Genomic DNA, 17,469 nt, shown 5'->3' with positions numbered 1-17,469 from the left:
GTGTGTGTATATATGTATGTATGTATATGTATATATATATATGTAAATTATATATGGATCAATATTGAGCCCCAACAGCTCTCGCAACTACGGCTTACAGCCCCCGACTCTATTTCCGGTAAGCAGTGAATGCTGAGATACATAAAACGGCGTTTCATTTCGGTTGAGCTCAATCTTGCACATTAATTCTGTTCGTCATCATTCCCAGTGGAAGTCTCAACTGTGGTCCGAGCTTTCAGGAAGGCAGAAATTACTGACTCGATTAATGACGACTTTGGTGAAATGCCCACCTGTTCAACATGAGTTATTATGCTATTGCTGTGTCACGAAAATACTAATACTCTAACCCCGGAGAAAATAAAAAAAACTGTTGTTTATTCATGTTGGGAGTGAATGGAGTTGTCAGAAAGCTGATTTGTAATTTATTAATAAAGTTTGGCTGACCTATCTGACTGTTTTGTTGACATTCCCTTTAGCGCAGCACCATCTGGAGCGGTCTAACTTTAAATGCGGTGCGTCTTGTGTGTGTCAAATACAGAAATAGCACTCGTTACTGACACTGCGCCTTTAAATGTGGTGCGCCATAGAGTCGTGAAAATACGGTATATATAGTGGTACCTCGACATACGATCTTAATCCGTTCCGGGACTGAGATCGTAAGTCGAGCTTTTCGTAACTCGAGCGGACGTTTCCCATTTAAATGAACTAAAAACAAATTAATTCGTTCCAACCCTCTGAAAAAACACCAAAAACAGGATATTGGATTGGAAAAAATGTTTTATTTCTTCTAATTCGCCATCTATTAACAAAGTAACACATAACTAGTGGTTTAATAGTAATAAAATGTGATTAATAGAAGTAAAATTAGACGCATTTCGCGGAGGGTAGAGACAGCGACATACACAGAGGTGGAGAGGGGGGTGTTCGGGGGGACTTTATCCACGGCACTCGTAAACGAACAAACAAATTTAAATTAACTTGGATTTATACAGACACACTTAAACATACGTTTAATGTAACTTTACACAAAACTGAATTCTAATTTAAAATATTTTTTTTTACCTTCGTTCTGGGCGGGTTAGCTGTTTGCCACGCCTCCACCCTCACGTTCGCTATCGATGGGCTGTTTGCTGTTGTATTCCCTTCAAAATATTCCGAAAATGATGCACACAAATGTCCTCACAATAGGATAACGCACGACCACTTGCCAACGAGAAGTACTCTTGAATGAGTGATTGCGGGAGCTAAGAGGCTAAGGAAGGAATAACAGCCTATCCACGTATTGATTGTGGGTAATGAAGTTTTATTCTGAGAAAGGGTGCCATTGCCTATCGGTGTTGTGTGCACGAGTATACTTTATTACCCAGAAAGCCCTTTTTTTGCCTGCGCATGCGCGTTGTGCGTTTCCTGGTCGAAACTCGTCTGAATAAATCGCTCAGTGCTCGTAGATATCTGTTATACACGAAAGAGATGTGGCACAAAAGACAGTGCGATACAATGATAAACAGCCTCTCATGTCATGGCCACCTGGCTTGGTCGCATCTTGAAATTTTGATCGTATCGCGGGCGAATTATTCGATCGAAATTTTCAGCGTACCTCGAGCATGTCATAGATAGAGCTGATCGTAGGTCGAGGTACCACTGTATATTCATAAATAATTTGTCACCTTTACTGTGGAAGACACTGGCAGATTGAAGGCAGGAGAGAAGGCCATCTCCATTACGTGGGTGGATATTTCACGGCCTGGAAAGGTCCAAAAGAAGCACAGATGCTCAAACATCTTGTGCTATTTACAGACTTTCAAGTACAATGGAACCTCACGATATGAGCATTTGACCCAATGGGTTTTTAATTGTTGTAAAAAAACTCATGAGGTTATTTGAAGGGAAATATGGAAAACAGACTGAATAGTTGCCCTTGAGGACCAGAGTTGGTGACCCCTGTACTATGACAGATACATTGATATTCACACCAGAAGGGAAAAAAATAGTGACATGATTGCAAGTTTATCATCTTCAATGGCATTGAAAGAGTTAACTAGTGGTAGTTACTTACTTTGGCTCTTCTCTATACATGAATGTGGAGCCAGGTGGTCAAGATGAGAATGCTTGGAGATGTTATTTTGGGCATGAGTCTTTTTGGTCCTGGACCTTTTTGGTTGGGCAGCTGTACTTTTCCGCTAATTGATAGAAATGGTATGTATGGTAAGTCTGTAGGGTGTGATCCTTACACAGTAAAAGATGTGACAGACATTTATATTGAAATATTGAAAGCATCGTGATGTTAATCATTTAAGTAAGTGGTATTTAAGTGGCTGGCATGATTTCTCACAGTTCCTTGCCTTGGTTTGTTGAGGTGCCTCGAAGGTTGAAAATATCTCATCGCTGTCTGGCTCTGTATAGTTCTTACCCAAAGTTGCAGCCCGCCGGGGTCTTTTGTTCTCACTGAGTTCGACAGGCTTTGAAATTGGCTTGTTAGGCGAGCACTCCTATATATAAGTATAAAGTATCACTTATTTAAAATAATAATGACACCTTGTGGCTGACTGCAGTCATGTTCCACGAGTTAAAATGGCAAATACTTTATGTACATCATCCTTGCATTCTACTTACCTTGTTTAGTCTTGCATTTCTTTTTCTAGGTGTCAGGACACCTCGGGGCACAGGCGTAATTTCTCCTAACATGAGAAAAAAAATTAAAAACTAAGGAAATGTGCTGATTAACCATATAACGTTGAGCGTTTTAATTAAATTTAAACATTGTGTCAGCAGTTCTGTATTTGATTTGGACCTATACATATATATATATATATATATATATATATATATATATATATATATATATATACATATATATGTATATATATATACATACATATATATTTATGTGTGTGTGTATATATTTTACTTGATTTTTGAGGCTGAAATGCTTTGCCCGTGATTGGTTGCTTTTGGGATTGTGTATTTTTGCATTTGGCTTTCTTGTTTGAGAGTCTCAGCTGGCGGGCATCTGGAAAACTTGTGTCGTCTTTGGCAGTGAACAGATGTGTCTTTCCATTCTGCTTTTCCTGCAATTTTCAGTTCACAATCAGACAAATAATTTGATATTTAAAAGAGTAGGTAATAGTTTTAATCATCATACATAAAAAATTGAATGACAGAATATGACAGAAAAAGGACAAATACATTTGTTGCCAGTTCTCCTGTGCAGGTTGTTATAGAGTATCCTGGAGATTTACCGACACCTCTGTTAATAAAAAAATGGATAATTAAATAAAAGGAATTTTGATACAAATAATCTCAGTTTTAGTCAATAGTTAGACGTACTTGCATGATGTGGCTGATTTGCCAATACATGCGTTGAATGTTACCTAAAAGCAAACACTGCAGTTACAATCCAATCAATAAATTTTGGTTGTTACACTTTCTGGTGTCATGAGATAGAAAAATACAGTATTTACCTCAGGGCTAAATTGTTCATCAGTGGTGAATTCAAAAACATTTTTTCTGTACAAGAGTTTAAATAGATTAAAATCTGAATCCAAAACGGAAATTCTTTGACATTAATATTATATCCAGGAGCGGCTTCTATATGGATATTATTTCTTAAATTTTATAAAATTTGCATTGTGCAATTTCTTTATAGTCTTGTGTACAGCGTAGTGCAGAAATTACAGTATAAATTACACATTACCTGTGGTTTTCAGAATTCGATGTGATCTTACTGTGGGGTTTGCAAACATCTGCCTGTGCATTTTTGAAAGAAAGTTTTTAAAAAATCATGAGTAAATCAAGTCTCTTTTCGCAATAAAACAGTAAAAACACTTACATCATTCATGGGAAGCAACTTAATACTAAAGCACAAAAACAAAGAAAATTATGAGTGCATGTGGTTTATGTCTCTTATCATTGTAGGACAACACAATGTGATCACTTTTATTACAGTAGAATGTGCACCTGTTAACACTAGGAATCATTTTCTGTGATCTACTTCCATCTTTTTCCCCGGATTGCCTTTTTGTGGAATAATAGCTTGTGATCTTACTGTGGGGTTTGCAAACATCTACCTGTGCATTTTTGAAAGAAAGTTTTAAAAAAATCATGAGTAAATCAAGTCTCTTTTCGCAATAAAACAGTAAAAACACTTACTTCATTCATGGGAAGCAACTTAATACTAAAGCACAAAAACAAAGAAAATTATGAGTGCATGTGGTTTATGACTCTTATCATGGTAGAACAACACATAATGTGATCACTTTTATTACAGTAGAATGTGCACCTGTTAACAGTAGGAATCCTTTTCTGTGATCTACTTCCATCTTTTTCCCCTGATTGCCTTTTTGTGGAATAATAGCTTGAGATTGCTCTCTAAACAAAAAAACAAAAGTATTACATTACTATGTTTGATTTACTTGCAAAACTAATCTGATGTGTATAAACCTTGACAAGTTTCGATTAGTCACTGTCAAGTCAACTAAGCGGAAGATACGTCTGCCCCCCTTCAGACCAACAGGGGACAGAAAAACCCCAATCAGGCTAAACTCTCCACACTTCCTGCCTGAGGCCACAGGCAGTATATAAGCTCAAGAGTCTAGCACTCACCAAGATTGGCAACTAAAGAACCAAAGACACCCTTCAGTTCCCGGTCATACGCAACTGGTAGGTCCAAACTTGAGTACTACTTGGATCCCACTATTTATGTCTAAAATGCCTTTCCTATTCCTGCATCCTCACCCTCTTGCCACTGGAACAACGAAATTTCCCGAATACGGGATGAATAAAGTTATCCAATCCAATCCAATCCAATTAATACTCAGTTTGTTTCACTCAACCATAAGTTGTATCCTTTGTGTTTCCTTTAACTTTGGATTGCTCATCAATCTCAGGAAAGTGAATATTCGTGTTTGGTTTACTCAATCAGCTAATGTATTCATTCACTTCTACTCTATCACTTTGAACACTCTACTGCATTTCTGTAGTAAATTTAAGATGTGACTAGTAAACTAAAGAGTAATACTTTGATCTACTTAGTAACTTGAATTTAGAATGATGTCACGTGCTTCCTTAATTCCCCTTCTTTAAGGTTTTCAACCTAATCACTCCCTATCACCCTAGACTACAATAAACTGTAAAAATGGAGGAAGAATTTGAGTTGTTCATGCGTTGAGAAGACCGGGGCCTTTTTCAAGTTGGGGCAAAAAAATTGTGGGAATTACACAACAACTTAACAGTCACAAAATTGCTGAATATGCCACACACAGATATTAACTTAGGTATGTGCTAGAGTAATTAAACGTGACCAGAATGAGTTGCTTGCAAAAGCAAAGACAAAACCTAATATAAAAAGACCCTCATGTAAAAATGCAAATTGAGAATTTCTCAGACCTCTGATATTGGAGAAAATGTTTTAACGTAAAAAATTAAACTGCTTACGAGTGCAGCCATATTGTGAAGACAGTTAAACCAATGCACGTACATACTGCCTGGGTCCTAATTCAGGGTCTGCACACTGAGTGTGTATTTGAATGTCAGTTACATCACAATCCATTCAAACTTGGTGTATACTCCTCGCACGCACTCATAATGGGTCTTCCCTGTTGGCTGATTTGAGACGATTTTAGGGGATGCAATATTTGCATGCCTCACCAACGACCGTACCCCAAAGAGCTTTTTGTGCTGCTGCCATAGTGGGAAGAAATGATCTTAAATGGTGGCATCTTCTGGCGACATGACTTGTAAATAAAATTGTTCAAATTTCACCTGTTGTTACTAAAGGGTTCTTACTTTATATTTTAATGTTGAACTCCACATATTAAACAAAAACTCAAATTCGCTCATAATATGACTGATGGTGCTTATTATTGGTTAGCCTGAAGCTCTAAAAATCTTTTTGGTTCATATTTTCAAAAGTTTATATTATTTTATTATGATTACGATTATATAATAAGAAGATATTGTATAATGAAATTTTAAAGGTTCTAAAATAGGAAGAAAATTATTATTGCATCTTGTGTCATAGTATTTATAACAAAAGCAGAATACCCCAGCATTTGAATTTTTCTTCTGGTTGGTTGATGTAGATTTCCCATTTGAAGCTCCCATCAATGAATGCCCATCTTTGTTCATTGGATTGTCAAGTTGTTTCCTCCGGGGTGTTATCTTTTTAGGAGTATGTAGTTCCAAATCATGTGAGCTCCTCGAGATTTTTTCTTTGGGGTCCTGTGGCTTCTTTGCAACATTTGCAAATTGCTCTAGAAAATCAGAGGGTTGTTTAGAAACAAAAACTAAACCTTAAATCAAAGATTTAGTAGTTTTGATACTAATAATAATTGCTTTTCGGAATGACACCAAATATTGTTTGCACATTCCTTACCATGGTGTGACAGTGGATTGTTTTTTGGCACAGGCCACGGTAGTTCCATTGTTGACAATTTGTTTCTCCAAGACCTGAACATAGTTGTACATGCTTATCACATATATCCTATAAACTCCCAAAAGTAATAAATTATGAAGTTTCTTTTTCATGCTTACATGATTCTCTCAGTTAGTGTGTCAGGCACAAAAGAATCCTCTGTCAGAAAATACGTGAGGGAAGGATGTTTCTTAATACACACACATTACTGTTTATGGGACTAAAATGCCTGAAAATCACTTACCCCGAGATTGCTCGGTACCCTGTCCTATGAGTATCTGTCAGACAAGCAAACAAAGAGAAGCCGTCACCAAGTCAATCACATAGTATGTGCTTACAGCTGCGAGCCGAACAAGATAAACATTTACCGAACAGGCAAAAAGTAAACAAACTTCACTAGTTTTTTCATCTCATCTCATTCTCTGAACCGATTTATCCTCACTAGGGCCGCAGGGGGTGCTGGAGCCTATCCCAGCTGACTCTGGGGCGGGAACACCCTGAAACGGTGGCCAGCCGATCGCAGGGCACAAGTAGACGGACAACCATGCACACTCACACCCATACCTAGGGGCAATTTAGAGTGTCCAATCAGCCTACCATGCGTGTTTTGGGAATGTGGGAGAAAACCCACGCAGGTCCGGGGAGAACATGCAAACTCCACACAGATTGACATGACCTGGATTTGAACCCAGGAACCCAGAGCTGTGAGGCCAATGAGCTAACCACACGCGCTACCGGGCCGCCCAAAGTTTTTTATGTTAGAAAATAATGGTCTAATAACGTACAATCGAAAAGGAGAAAATATTCGTAATGAGACACAGCAAATGTGGTCTAGATTTAGACATCGTAGCAACAGTGTCACAAGTTTTAATTCCATGACCATTTAGGAATTACCTACGTCAATAAAAGGTTCAGAGTAACACCATACCTGCTTTGTCATTCCATATTTGAGAGTTTTATTATCAGAGGTCTTTTGTCCTACTATGGCAGCAAATTTTTTTCCATCCGAAGCCATAAAACTCTTCAGAAATGGTTTCCTTTTGTTCTCATTTGGATTGTCTGACACAAAGAAAAAAATCATTCATATTATTATGATTATTAAAAGGAAGGGTACACCTTAAATTAATAATCAGATGTAGCCAAATACCAATTAAAGCTTACTTTGACAATTACCCTTTAATTTTTTTTGCATGTGGTGCTTTTGAAGCCTTTGCTCATGGCCTAAATATTTCACTCTATAGATAGTATTCACTAACAAATGGCTCTTTGGCGGTATCGCTGTTCCTTATATTTAATAAGTGTTTAATCAAGTTCCATACTTTCAAAAAAGTGATTACCAAACCACAATTAAGTATAGTTACATCTTCTAAAATTTTCAGTTTCCCACTTTAATGATACAGTCGTCAAACAAATATCAAAGATCATAAATACGTGACCTTTTGAACTGCTGTTTTCCAAGGTAGTCAATTTAGGATGCATCATTTTGGCTGTGACCTGCATACAAAATTATAAAAATTGAGGAATCATTTATACAAAAGTGCAATACTTTCTAAAGAACAAAAAAGTCGCTTGTGAATATGTTCCAAGAAAGTTGGCAGTGTCTGTGCTGTTGTCACCAAAAGACAGTGGACTTGCTCTGATACAATTCTGTCGCAGTGACAACACAGCATTCTTCAAATAGGATGTCTGTCTTACATAGAATCACTGAATTATCATTCCCAGCCCACCCATTGGACTAGATTGGGTGTCTTTTAGCAAAGTAGCTATCTAATTTACTGTATTTCCAAAAGCTTGCAAAGATTTGCATATAATGCAATGTCACAATATTGGTGGACGATGCCCCTGCTGAGCAGACTTGCATTAGTGTTCGGTTCAGCTCTCTGCCACGACCTCGCCTGCCCACTATGCGCGGCGCTACTCTCACGCAAATGATCTGTTTCAATGTGCATGCACTAATTGAATTGGCTTGAATAAAAACAAGCAAACAAAAATTAAACCAACAAAAAACTGCCACCTGTTTAATTTAACAGGGAGTAAAATGATTTGCACTCTTGACTATTTGTGTTACAAATATTATTGAGTGACGTGTTTACCTGGGAGTTGTCTTGCTCAACATTGACATTGAGTGCCATATTTGCAACAGATGTCTTTCTCATTGTGCTCTGCAGGGGAAGAAAACTTGTTCATTAATTTCCCCAGATATTTCCCCAAGTTATAATTCTCACCAAAAAAATAAAGGGCGTTTCTGTGTACTACAGGCAACCACCCAATCCGTAATTACAATCTATACATTATGAATACATTTCTGGTAGTGCAATTAAAATGTGCATATTGACAGTACTCCACCTTGTCCTTTTTGTGTCCATAGATGCTACAAACAGTATGCAGGATGTCCAAAGTGGAGCAGAAGATAATGGTGATGCTTGATCCTTTCAAACTGCCAGTCATGACCACTTCAGAGAGCCGTAACTGTAAAATTTGTATTGTTCCCTTCTCTGGGGGGAATGGGCACAAGTATGTATACAAGTGAAACATGAATAAGCTCAGGTGGAATCCCTTCTTCCCCTTCCACATCTTCCCCCTTTTTAAATATATTTATCAAAAATAGCTGAGTTTGTGTGACCTGAGGAGTGTTGGGGGTCAAACTCCCACAAAGTATTCCAAGAAAACAAAGAACCATGAAGTACATTTTTCTTCTACATAATCAAGGGTTAGTGAAAAACTGTGATTGCTATTTTAGCATAGACGTAGACTGCATACAAACTAACTTTTAATGACTTGTAGCTGTGCGTGCATTATATTTTAGAAGACTAAAACAAAAAACTCCACCAAGTTAATATCTGTAATCCACTTTTTTTCACTGTTTGTGCGAAAGACGTGCACTAAAGTCAATGTTTTTTTAATATGATGATTGTTTACATTTATTCTTTGTTATGATCAAAATAATAAAATGTTCACTATCAAAATGCCTTATCTTATATATTTTAGGTCATTAAGTGCATGTAATGTACCTGTAAGGCTGTAACTGTGGAGCTCATTCACAGAGATACAGATTGAATCCCAGAGACCTGTCTACAGGGAGATGGCAATTAATCATTCAGATGTACATACCGTCACCCTCTTAAAATAATTGCCCAAGTCATTTTTTTATAAAAAGGATTACTAATTTTCATAAATATCAAAATTCTTCAAATTGTTCGTTTTGTGTATTTTTGCAAAAGACGAACCAACTGCTTAGGCAAATATTTTATGTAATAATAAAATGTAAAATTTGGATTCCTTTCAATCTGGACATACCGGAGACTTTTCATCAGCAAATGAGAAATAAAAAGAAATGCTTTGGCTGCCAAGGTTGAAGTCAATCCAGAATTTGTCCAGCTTGTCATTGGATGGCATCAGGAGCTAAAGCATGAGCAAGAATGATTATGAAAAACTGTTTGACAAATATGCATTAAATACCACTTCCCATAAATGAAACAATCCTATCAATATGGTTGTTCTCAACCAAGATGAATAGATACTGACCTTAAAATCATCCAGGTAAACCTCCAAACATGGGAAGGACTTCACTCTGTGGTAGAGGACAAAATACAAAAAAAATACAGGTTACTCAAACTTTGGGTGCAAATTAATTTTCAGAGCAAATTGAATGCACTTCTTGTTTTTGATGTGATGCATAAAAGTTACAAATGAGAGTGACAGTGAGAGTTAAAGTTTGTAATTGCAATCTAGCGCAAGTCAAACTCTCTTACGTCTCTTAAAATTGAGCGATGGTTTGACGTCACACGTGGCGTGACAGTCAAGTGGTTAGCGCACTGGCCTCACATTTGTGGGGTCGAGTGTTCAATCCCAGATTGGTCCTCACTTTGTGGATTTTGCATGTTCTTCACGGGATTGCGTGGTTTTTTTTCCAGGTACTCTAGTTTCCTCCCACATCATAAAAACATGCAGGACAGGCTGGTTGCACACTCTAAATTGCCCCCAGGTATGAATGTGAGCGTGAACGGTTGTCCTTGTGCCTGTAGTTAGCTGGGATAGGCTCCAGCACCCCCCACCACCATTGTGAGAATGAGCGGTTCTGCTTATTTTCAGTTCATTTAAAAAAAATGTATATACATATTTTATTAAAAATACATTCAATTGTGAGAACACTTGCTGGAAAGATGTTTTAATTTTTCCGTACCTTCTACTGTTACCTTGTAATCCGTTCATGAAGGTCAGAAATGTACGACAATCCTAAAATTAAACAGGTTGATAAGAAAAGTGCTATAAACTGTAAATTTGCATAATCAAAATGTGGTGATTCCCAACCACTAGCAAGCTGTGGAAATCATCAGGTGTTCTGTTGTAAATCATCCAATTTTACTTTAACCATCATTTTTGTCTTTGACAGCGGTCTGACCCCAAAAAATAAGGCACTTTATGATCTGTAAGTCGGTAAATTTAAGGTAAATTTGTTCAGTTCTGTGATCATACAGGCACTGGCACTGCTGAAAGATGTTATATAATGAAAAAATATTGCTTCAGCTCAATAGAGGTTGAGAAACAGTGTCATATTAAAACAAATTTACCACTTCAAACTCCAAAGATTGTATTTGACAAAAGGCATCTGCTGCTTGAGACTGGCTGAACCAGTGAGAACACAGCTTGCGCCTTTGATCAGTCGTAGTCAACCGGAATAGTAACTCAATCAGAGTAACCTGCATGTCGTAATCTGATACAAACAGATTGTGTTATAAATTTTTGACTGTTTAGGAATTAAAGAACAAAATATTGGTAAATATGGTTTTTCAAACAGTAGGTACCACCACACTCCATTATTTGACCAGCCAGGTTTGTCCTGCAATATGATAAATTTAACAGTGACATAACAGTAAAAAGACTTAACGTAAATAATTTTAACATACTTACATCATATCTGAGGCTTCTGGTGAGGTCAGGATCTTTTCCCCTTCAGGTGAAGCCGGGACTTTTTTCAGAATTATGTTCAATGTGGAGATAGCCTGCGGATATGATATTAATTACATTCAACAGCAATGTTTAAGGTCATAAAAAGTGGTAAATCAGACCTCTTTTCTGATGAAGATGCAAATTCTGGCATCGTTTACCAATTGGCCAATGTGAAACAGGAAGAATTGAATTCCAAACATTCCTGTAAATAAATATGACTTCACACTCATTAAAAGAAAAGTAAATAAATATGTTTTTATGGACATTTGAACTCTTACCATCCTTGCATGCTTTATGGACCATCTGTCACACAAAAAAATCCAATGAATTAACAACATGCCTTTGAATTTGTGGAAGTATATTATACTGACTATTCCGTCAGAAGCTCACCATTAATGAATCAAAGAAGTCCTCTGAGAGTCTGGACAAAGACCGATCCCACTGCGGTCCGTGCAGAATCCACAGTTGTTTGCATTTGTCAAACCACTGAACCATGTGCACATGTGCGAAAATCTGATTAAAGGGACTCTTGATTTATTTCACGTATGTAACCGATCAAAAATAATATGGCAAAAACGGCCCTCTAAAAACCTCAGTAATAATTTAAGGTGGTTTTTGTGGTGGCTTCTATCATATTTAGGTAGAAATAATGAATAGGGATTCATTTGGGGGGGGACTGCCTTACTGACACAACAGCCTGATGATGACACTATTACTAGGGTAATCCAGCATGGCATTTTACAAGATATGGCAAGTTTGGTCTTCTATAGTTTCAATTGGATTCCTACTCTGGTCCAATATTGACCAATTAATCTCAGCATGGATTTTGGGATGCCTCATGAAAGGGAGTAATAGCTCATCTTTTTTGCACTCTTGGGAGTTTTGGAAAGTGTTGTGCGCTCTCGTCTTTTCCCCCCCTATATAGCCAACGAAGAGGGTGCTGTTAGGGACTTAATGGCACTTTTTTCAGCATCCTAGTATTGCTGGAACAACGTAAAGTCTCGTTCAAAGCGCAAGGGAATGCTAAACTTTGCACCAACGTATGCAGCTTTCTGTCAGAGTCAAAAGCATACCTAACTATGCGTTTAATCTATTTTCAAAAACAAGTGTTGTATATCAAATAACACCATGACTGTTGATACTTCATTTCTTAACAATTCAGGCACAATTTGACACAATTTAGGTATATTTTCTGGCTTTATATGGGAATGTAACAGGTTATAGTGTGTGAATATTAGTTCATACAGAGGATGTGGTGAGAAAAAAATATATACCAAGAAAAACACACACAGCATATTAAACAGTTCTACCTGGTATATATAGCCAAAAATGGCTCAGGACCTTGAGAATGAATATACTTATCTTCTGGCTCAATCCTTGGTCTATCATTCCTGCAATTCCTTGAGTGCCCATAGAAAATTTCAGGTTCTTCCCCAACTTATAGATGACTGTGAGAGCATCACTGGCAGTATGACAATCTTTTTCACTCAAGCTCTGATTTTAAAAAAAGCAATAACAACAATCAAGCAACTACACCACAGCCCCCATTATAAGGAAGTAAAGGACTAACCTGATTGATGAGATAATCAAGATTATTGAGAAAATCTGCAGAACATTTGACAGCTTCATTTGTGGTGTTTTGGAGGAATCTTCTCAGAGCTGTCACATTCCGACTGATCAATGCATCAGTAATTGCTTTCTCCAACTGCAAATACAGCGATGTGTTCCTGATTCATGTGCCTTTAACCACCGTTCATCAGGGAGTTCTAACATGTTGTTTCATGAGTTTTACTGAGCCTGCTTAATGCAGCGTTGTTCTTTGCTTCTTGTTTTATGATGGGCACCGGAAAGTGAAATGCCTTGTGCATTTTACAACAACAACAAAAGTTGTCAAAAGCAATCGTCTTTGGATCAATACTTTAGTTATAAAACAACATCCATGAAATCCACCCATTCATCAAAATTTCAACCTATCCTCATAAAACAGGATGATCCAGAAATTATTTTAAATGTACATGAGATTTTATTTACATTTACATCTATCTTAAAATCTTGACAACCTCAATTTTACTCATAACAGCCATCATGTGGGAACATTTCAGAATAAAAGTTGTCACCCCGTTTTGTGACAAAATGCAATACACATTGTGATGACAATAAATAAAAGTAGTACAATAAACTGTACCTCTGACGCCATTCTTCAGATCTTCATTCAAGTGAGTCAGTGGGATGTGGTCCTATGTTAAAGATATGTGAGGAGGGAGCATAAACTAACAGCACAGCACTTTAGTGGCATTTCAAAGTTCAGAAGCCTAATTTAGCGCATTCACTCGTAAAAATCGTCGTACAATATAGGTTAATTTTGAATTTTTACCGCAGGGGCAAATTTCACGTATGAGATCTTCCCTCCGAGAAAATCACCCGCAGAGCCCCGTAGTCATGTCTGATAAGCTCCAGTAAACTCCAGTAATGAACGACTTTATTTCATGAAAATATTGAAAATATTCACATTTGAGACGATACCAGTAATTGTATTCCATCAATGAGTGCTGATTTTACCCCATTTTAGTGCATTTTTGGCGAATCTGAATCTGAATACTTTTCTTAGGCGGGATATGAATTTAAACGTATAAAGTAGCGTAACAAAAATGTATTAGCCTTCTCTGTAACGCGATATATGAATTACACCGAGGGTTTGTGCAAGCTAGCTTTAACGTTTCCCCCTACGATTAGCATCACTTCCAGTCATCAAAAGTGCATAATTTTGAAGCACGTAAAAATACGCTTAAAAGAGATGTTACTTACCAGATTATTAACATTGACGGCGACCGATGAGCTACAATGTAATATGTTTTTTAAAAGCAGTGTTCCCTACTCGTCTTGTCCTCCGGTCTGGTGTAGCAAACCAACTCCGTTGTCCAATGAGCAGGAGGCAATTTGCCGCTAATCATATAGACCCCCGCGGTAAAGAAAACGAAATAAAACAATAAGGTTCAAAACGAGGTGCTACAATACTTAACAAAACCAAAATGTGGACATTCCGTGTACTCACTACTCAGCCCCGCATTGATAGAATCCAGGTCACTGAAGTTTAGACTTTTCGTTTAAACCCCAGACAGCTTTGCATTGGTTCAGTTCGCGTAATATATCCACCAACCACATGAAATTTTAATTCAATAATATAAGAATTTTATTCTGCAAAAAAGGGTTGTTTATTTATTTATTTTTAGTTGACACTTTTTTCCCCTTTATATAGCTTTAGTTTGTCAAACCTAGGCAGTTACTAGAAGAAATAGGCCATTTGAGTCCATGACAATATGTGGAGGAAGTGCACAACAATTATTTCAAATACAATATTTAATATTTCAAACCATTTGATTGGTTTGATGATCACCATTCTAATACCTAGTATTTACAAATAACACAAGACTGTATTAATTAATCATTTTTAATTCTCTTCTCATTTTCTGAACCACTTTATCCTCATTAGGGTTGCAGGGGTGCTGGAGCCTATCCCAGCTGACTCCAGGCCAGAGGCAGGGAATACCCTGAATCGGTGGCCAGCCGATCGCAGGGCCACTTTAAACTTTATCTTGACAATTACTATCTCAGTTATTACTACTACTTGTAGGCCTACTACTCCCAATACCACCACCACCACTGCTACTACTAGTACTAGTACTACTGGCCTATTACTGAAGGTGAATTGTTTGTAAAAAAAAATCGTTAATATCTTTATAAAACAAAACGTGCTCATTTGTAAAAAACATGACTGAAGTTGTTTATTTTATTTTTTATCTTTACAAATACTAGTATGCACATTGAACTGCTCTAAGAATTGAAAGACATGTAGCCTTTTCTTTTTTAAGTGACTTACCAAACTGCTTTTCATAAAAACAGCACATACATTCTGATTTTTTTTAATAAATCTTATTGTTCGCAGCACAGCAGTATAAAAAGACAACATCTGAAAAAGGTATAACTGCATTACTGATATATTTAGTTATTTAACCAATGGTCAGTTCATTACTAAAGTGGGTTTAGTGTAGGAGCTATTTTTCAAAAAAAGGTGCTTTGCCATCATCGCAAAAGTGTGCTTTTCATTTTTTCTCCTTCAGTAAGCATACTAAAAAAAGTGAACCATGCTATCCTCACATTCTTTCGGCACAGTGTGTGTGTAGCTACGACAAATTAACTTGTAATTTTGTCCATCATTGTTGTCCCAGTATTCAGCTCCACAAACTGTGTACTTGATGGCAAATTCCAACATTGCGCCAGGCTGCAGGAATGGTGGGACAGGCAAATGGAAACGGAACATATCACATGTGAGTTCACTATCTCCTTCACAGATCTTAGTGCTGGTAGAGACCCACGAGGCCTTCGTTTCTGCACAGCTCTTCCACTCTGTGAACGAATAGCGAGCGGTAACATCTTTCTCAAAATCCAGGTTGAGCACCTGGGCAATTCCAATGACACAAAATTCAAAAACCAGGACTCTCTCTAGACACACTTTGTGTTTGTAGAGACGATGCAAAAATCCTGGTTGCTGACTGGTTTGTTGGTCAAAAAGGGGTTTTAGGTAGGGCAAAGATATCTCCAAATGGTTTCCACTTGCCAACTCTGCTCCCATCAGTAATTTAAAGCTGACGTGATGTGGTATGGATGGTTCATCTCCAGATTTAAAAAGCTTTATATTCTCCAGGTCTAAGCCAAGGGAGTCAATAAATCGTACGCCAATATTTCTGCATTTCCTCTTCTTTTCTGTGGTAGGAGGGAGAGACAGTGAACGTTGTCGGATGATGGATTTTGGAATGGCTTCACACAAAGAAGTATGCCGGTTCCGAACACTCGGCGTTGACATTCTGGGAAATGGCGGTCGGATGGGAATTGGCCTCTTCTCTACATCACATTTTATGTGCTGTAGCATTTCATTCAGGTTGACCAAACCGGACTTGGAAAATAATGTACACGCTTTGGTCAAACTTGTGTCCTGTTCAGATGTTGTGGGCCAAATCTTCTCTTGGCCAACATACCACCCTCTGTTCATGATTTCAGACACTGGTTTCCTGCTTATCTGCAAAAAAATGTTGGGAAATCTTTTTATATTCTGTTTGTATGGCTTGTCATCCACTGTATGACAAACTGTGTAAATGAATACAGATTCATTTAAAATATAATTTCTCAAAGTATTTCATTTCATTTTGCATACAGATTATCTGCACAAGGGATGGAGCCTATCCCAGGCAACTATGGGCAGAAGCAAAAAAAAAATACTAAAGGCTTATCGAGCCGGCTGGCTAAGGTAACAAGCCCTGGCTTTTATTCATGTTTTCTCCACTATTAGACATAAGAAAAATGAAATGCTGTCTCTTTCACTTAGATAAACAACCTAAGCTTCTGAAATTAGTTGGAAAGCTGGATTTCTCAGTGGTCACTGTAGCTTCCATGTGAAAGCATTAACAGCAAGGAAGGAAACAACTGCTCGTCTTCGGAAAATAGGTGCACAGCAGCATGTAAGTGCATGTTCAAGTTCTAAAATCTCATCTCATCTCTTCTCATCTCATCTCATCTCATTTTCTGAACCGCTTTATCCTCATTAGGGTCGCGGGGGGTGCTGGAGCCAGTCCCAGCTGTCTCCAGGCCAGAGACAGCGGACACCCTGAATCAGGGGCCAGCCGATCGCAGGGTACAAGGAGCCTACCATGAATGTTTTTGTAATGAGGGAGGAAACCGGAGTACCCGTGGAGAACATGCAAACTCCACACAGACGGACATGACCTGGATTTGAACCCAGGACCCCAGAGCTGTGGGGCCGACGCGCTAACCACTCGCTGGGCCGCCATACATTCTAAAATACCACAGTAATCTGTTAATAAAATGAGACGTAATATTAAACTTACCATGTAAAATTCGTAGATCTAAGTTTCATGATACACCCTCGATTAGAACCTTCATTTCTTTGACAACAATGTCACGTCTCGATCTATAATACTAATCTACCCAAGTCCAAGTTATTTTTTCCGATGACGTTCAGTTATGATGCTCGCGGTGTTTTAGGAAGCGACACTGAACTGATGTTTTGTGGGAAATTGAGTGATTTGAAATGA

The 17,469-nt window shown here is 37.7% G+C and overlaps 1 protein-coding gene and 1 long non-coding RNA gene across 8 annotated transcripts in view; one reads left to right on the top strand and one right to left on the bottom strand.

The window, feature by feature from the left end:
- The window catches only part of sycp2 (synaptonemal complex protein 2), a 21,610-nt gene extending 4,188 nt beyond the window's left edge, over positions 1 to 17,422 (bottom strand). For 2 of the 7 annotated variants that reach the window (XM_077603699.1, XM_077603730.1), the window contains exons 1-35: positions 17,263 to 17,422; positions 13,548 to 13,599; positions 12,933 to 13,067; positions 12,725 to 12,856; positions 11,753 to 11,857; positions 11,641 to 11,665; positions 11,482 to 11,564; positions 11,324 to 11,415; positions 11,218 to 11,252; positions 10,984 to 11,126; positions 10,596 to 10,648; positions 9,938 to 9,983; positions 9,710 to 9,814; positions 9,424 to 9,484; positions 8,759 to 8,907; positions 8,506 to 8,574; positions 7,850 to 7,906; positions 7,341 to 7,478; positions 6,657 to 6,690; positions 6,532 to 6,571; positions 6,374 to 6,447; positions 6,043 to 6,251; positions 4,280 to 4,368; positions 4,150 to 4,174; positions 3,958 to 4,067; positions 3,830 to 3,854; positions 3,695 to 3,747; positions 3,462 to 3,507; positions 3,328 to 3,371; positions 3,187 to 3,247; positions 2,909 to 3,068; positions 2,614 to 2,678; positions 2,343 to 2,489; positions 2,057 to 2,180; positions 1,668 to 1,744 (exon numbers count right to left, since the gene is read on the bottom strand). In XM_077603699.1, the coding sequence (XP_077459825.1) occupies positions 1,668 to 1,744; positions 2,057 to 2,180; positions 2,343 to 2,489; positions 2,614 to 2,678; positions 2,909 to 3,068; positions 3,187 to 3,247; positions 3,328 to 3,371; positions 3,462 to 3,507; positions 3,695 to 3,747; positions 3,830 to 3,854; positions 3,958 to 4,067; positions 4,150 to 4,174; positions 4,280 to 4,368; positions 6,043 to 6,251; positions 6,374 to 6,447; positions 6,532 to 6,571; positions 6,657 to 6,690; positions 7,341 to 7,478; positions 7,850 to 7,906; positions 8,506 to 8,574; positions 8,759 to 8,907; positions 9,424 to 9,484; positions 9,710 to 9,814; positions 9,938 to 9,983; positions 10,596 to 10,648; positions 10,984 to 11,126; positions 11,218 to 11,252; positions 11,324 to 11,415; positions 11,482 to 11,564; positions 11,641 to 11,665; positions 11,753 to 11,857; positions 12,725 to 12,856; positions 12,933 to 13,067; positions 13,548 to 13,559 (2,823 nt within the window). In that variant the 5' untranslated portion in view covers positions 13,560 to 13,599; positions 17,263 to 17,422. Of the gene's footprint in view, positions 1 to 1,667; positions 1,745 to 2,056; positions 2,181 to 2,342; positions 2,490 to 2,613; positions 2,679 to 2,908; positions 3,069 to 3,186; positions 3,248 to 3,327; positions 3,372 to 3,461; positions 3,508 to 3,694; positions 3,748 to 3,829; positions 3,855 to 3,957; positions 4,068 to 4,149; positions 4,175 to 4,279; positions 4,369 to 6,042; positions 6,252 to 6,373; positions 6,448 to 6,531; positions 6,572 to 6,656; positions 6,691 to 7,340; positions 7,479 to 7,848; positions 7,907 to 8,505; positions 8,575 to 8,758; positions 8,908 to 9,423; positions 9,485 to 9,709; positions 9,815 to 9,937; positions 9,984 to 10,595; positions 10,649 to 10,983; positions 11,127 to 11,217; positions 11,253 to 11,323; positions 11,416 to 11,481; positions 11,565 to 11,640; positions 11,666 to 11,752; positions 11,858 to 12,724; positions 12,857 to 12,932; positions 13,068 to 13,547; positions 13,600 to 14,167; positions 14,306 to 14,414; positions 14,556 to 15,517; positions 15,667 to 17,262 lie in introns of those variants that run through there. The other 5 variants (XM_077603707.1, XM_077603720.1, XM_077603741.1 and 2 more) reach the window with 5 other exon arrangements.
- LOC144076152 (uncharacterized) lies at positions 16,157 to 17,469 on the top strand. The gene is made up of 3 exons (XR_013300751.1): positions 16,157 to 16,664; positions 16,743 to 16,875; positions 16,963 to 17,469. It is a non-coding gene; the product is annotated as an uncharacterized LOC144076152 (long non-coding RNA).

The sequence above is a fragment of the Stigmatopora argus genome, chromosome 1, assembly GCF_051989625.1.
Source record: "Stigmatopora argus isolate UIUO_Sarg chromosome 1, RoL_Sarg_1.0, whole genome shotgun sequence".
Lineage (NCBI taxonomy): Eukaryota > Metazoa > Chordata > Actinopteri > Syngnathiformes > Syngnathidae > Stigmatopora > Stigmatopora argus.
This window is presented reverse-complemented; position numbering and strand designations above follow the sequence as displayed.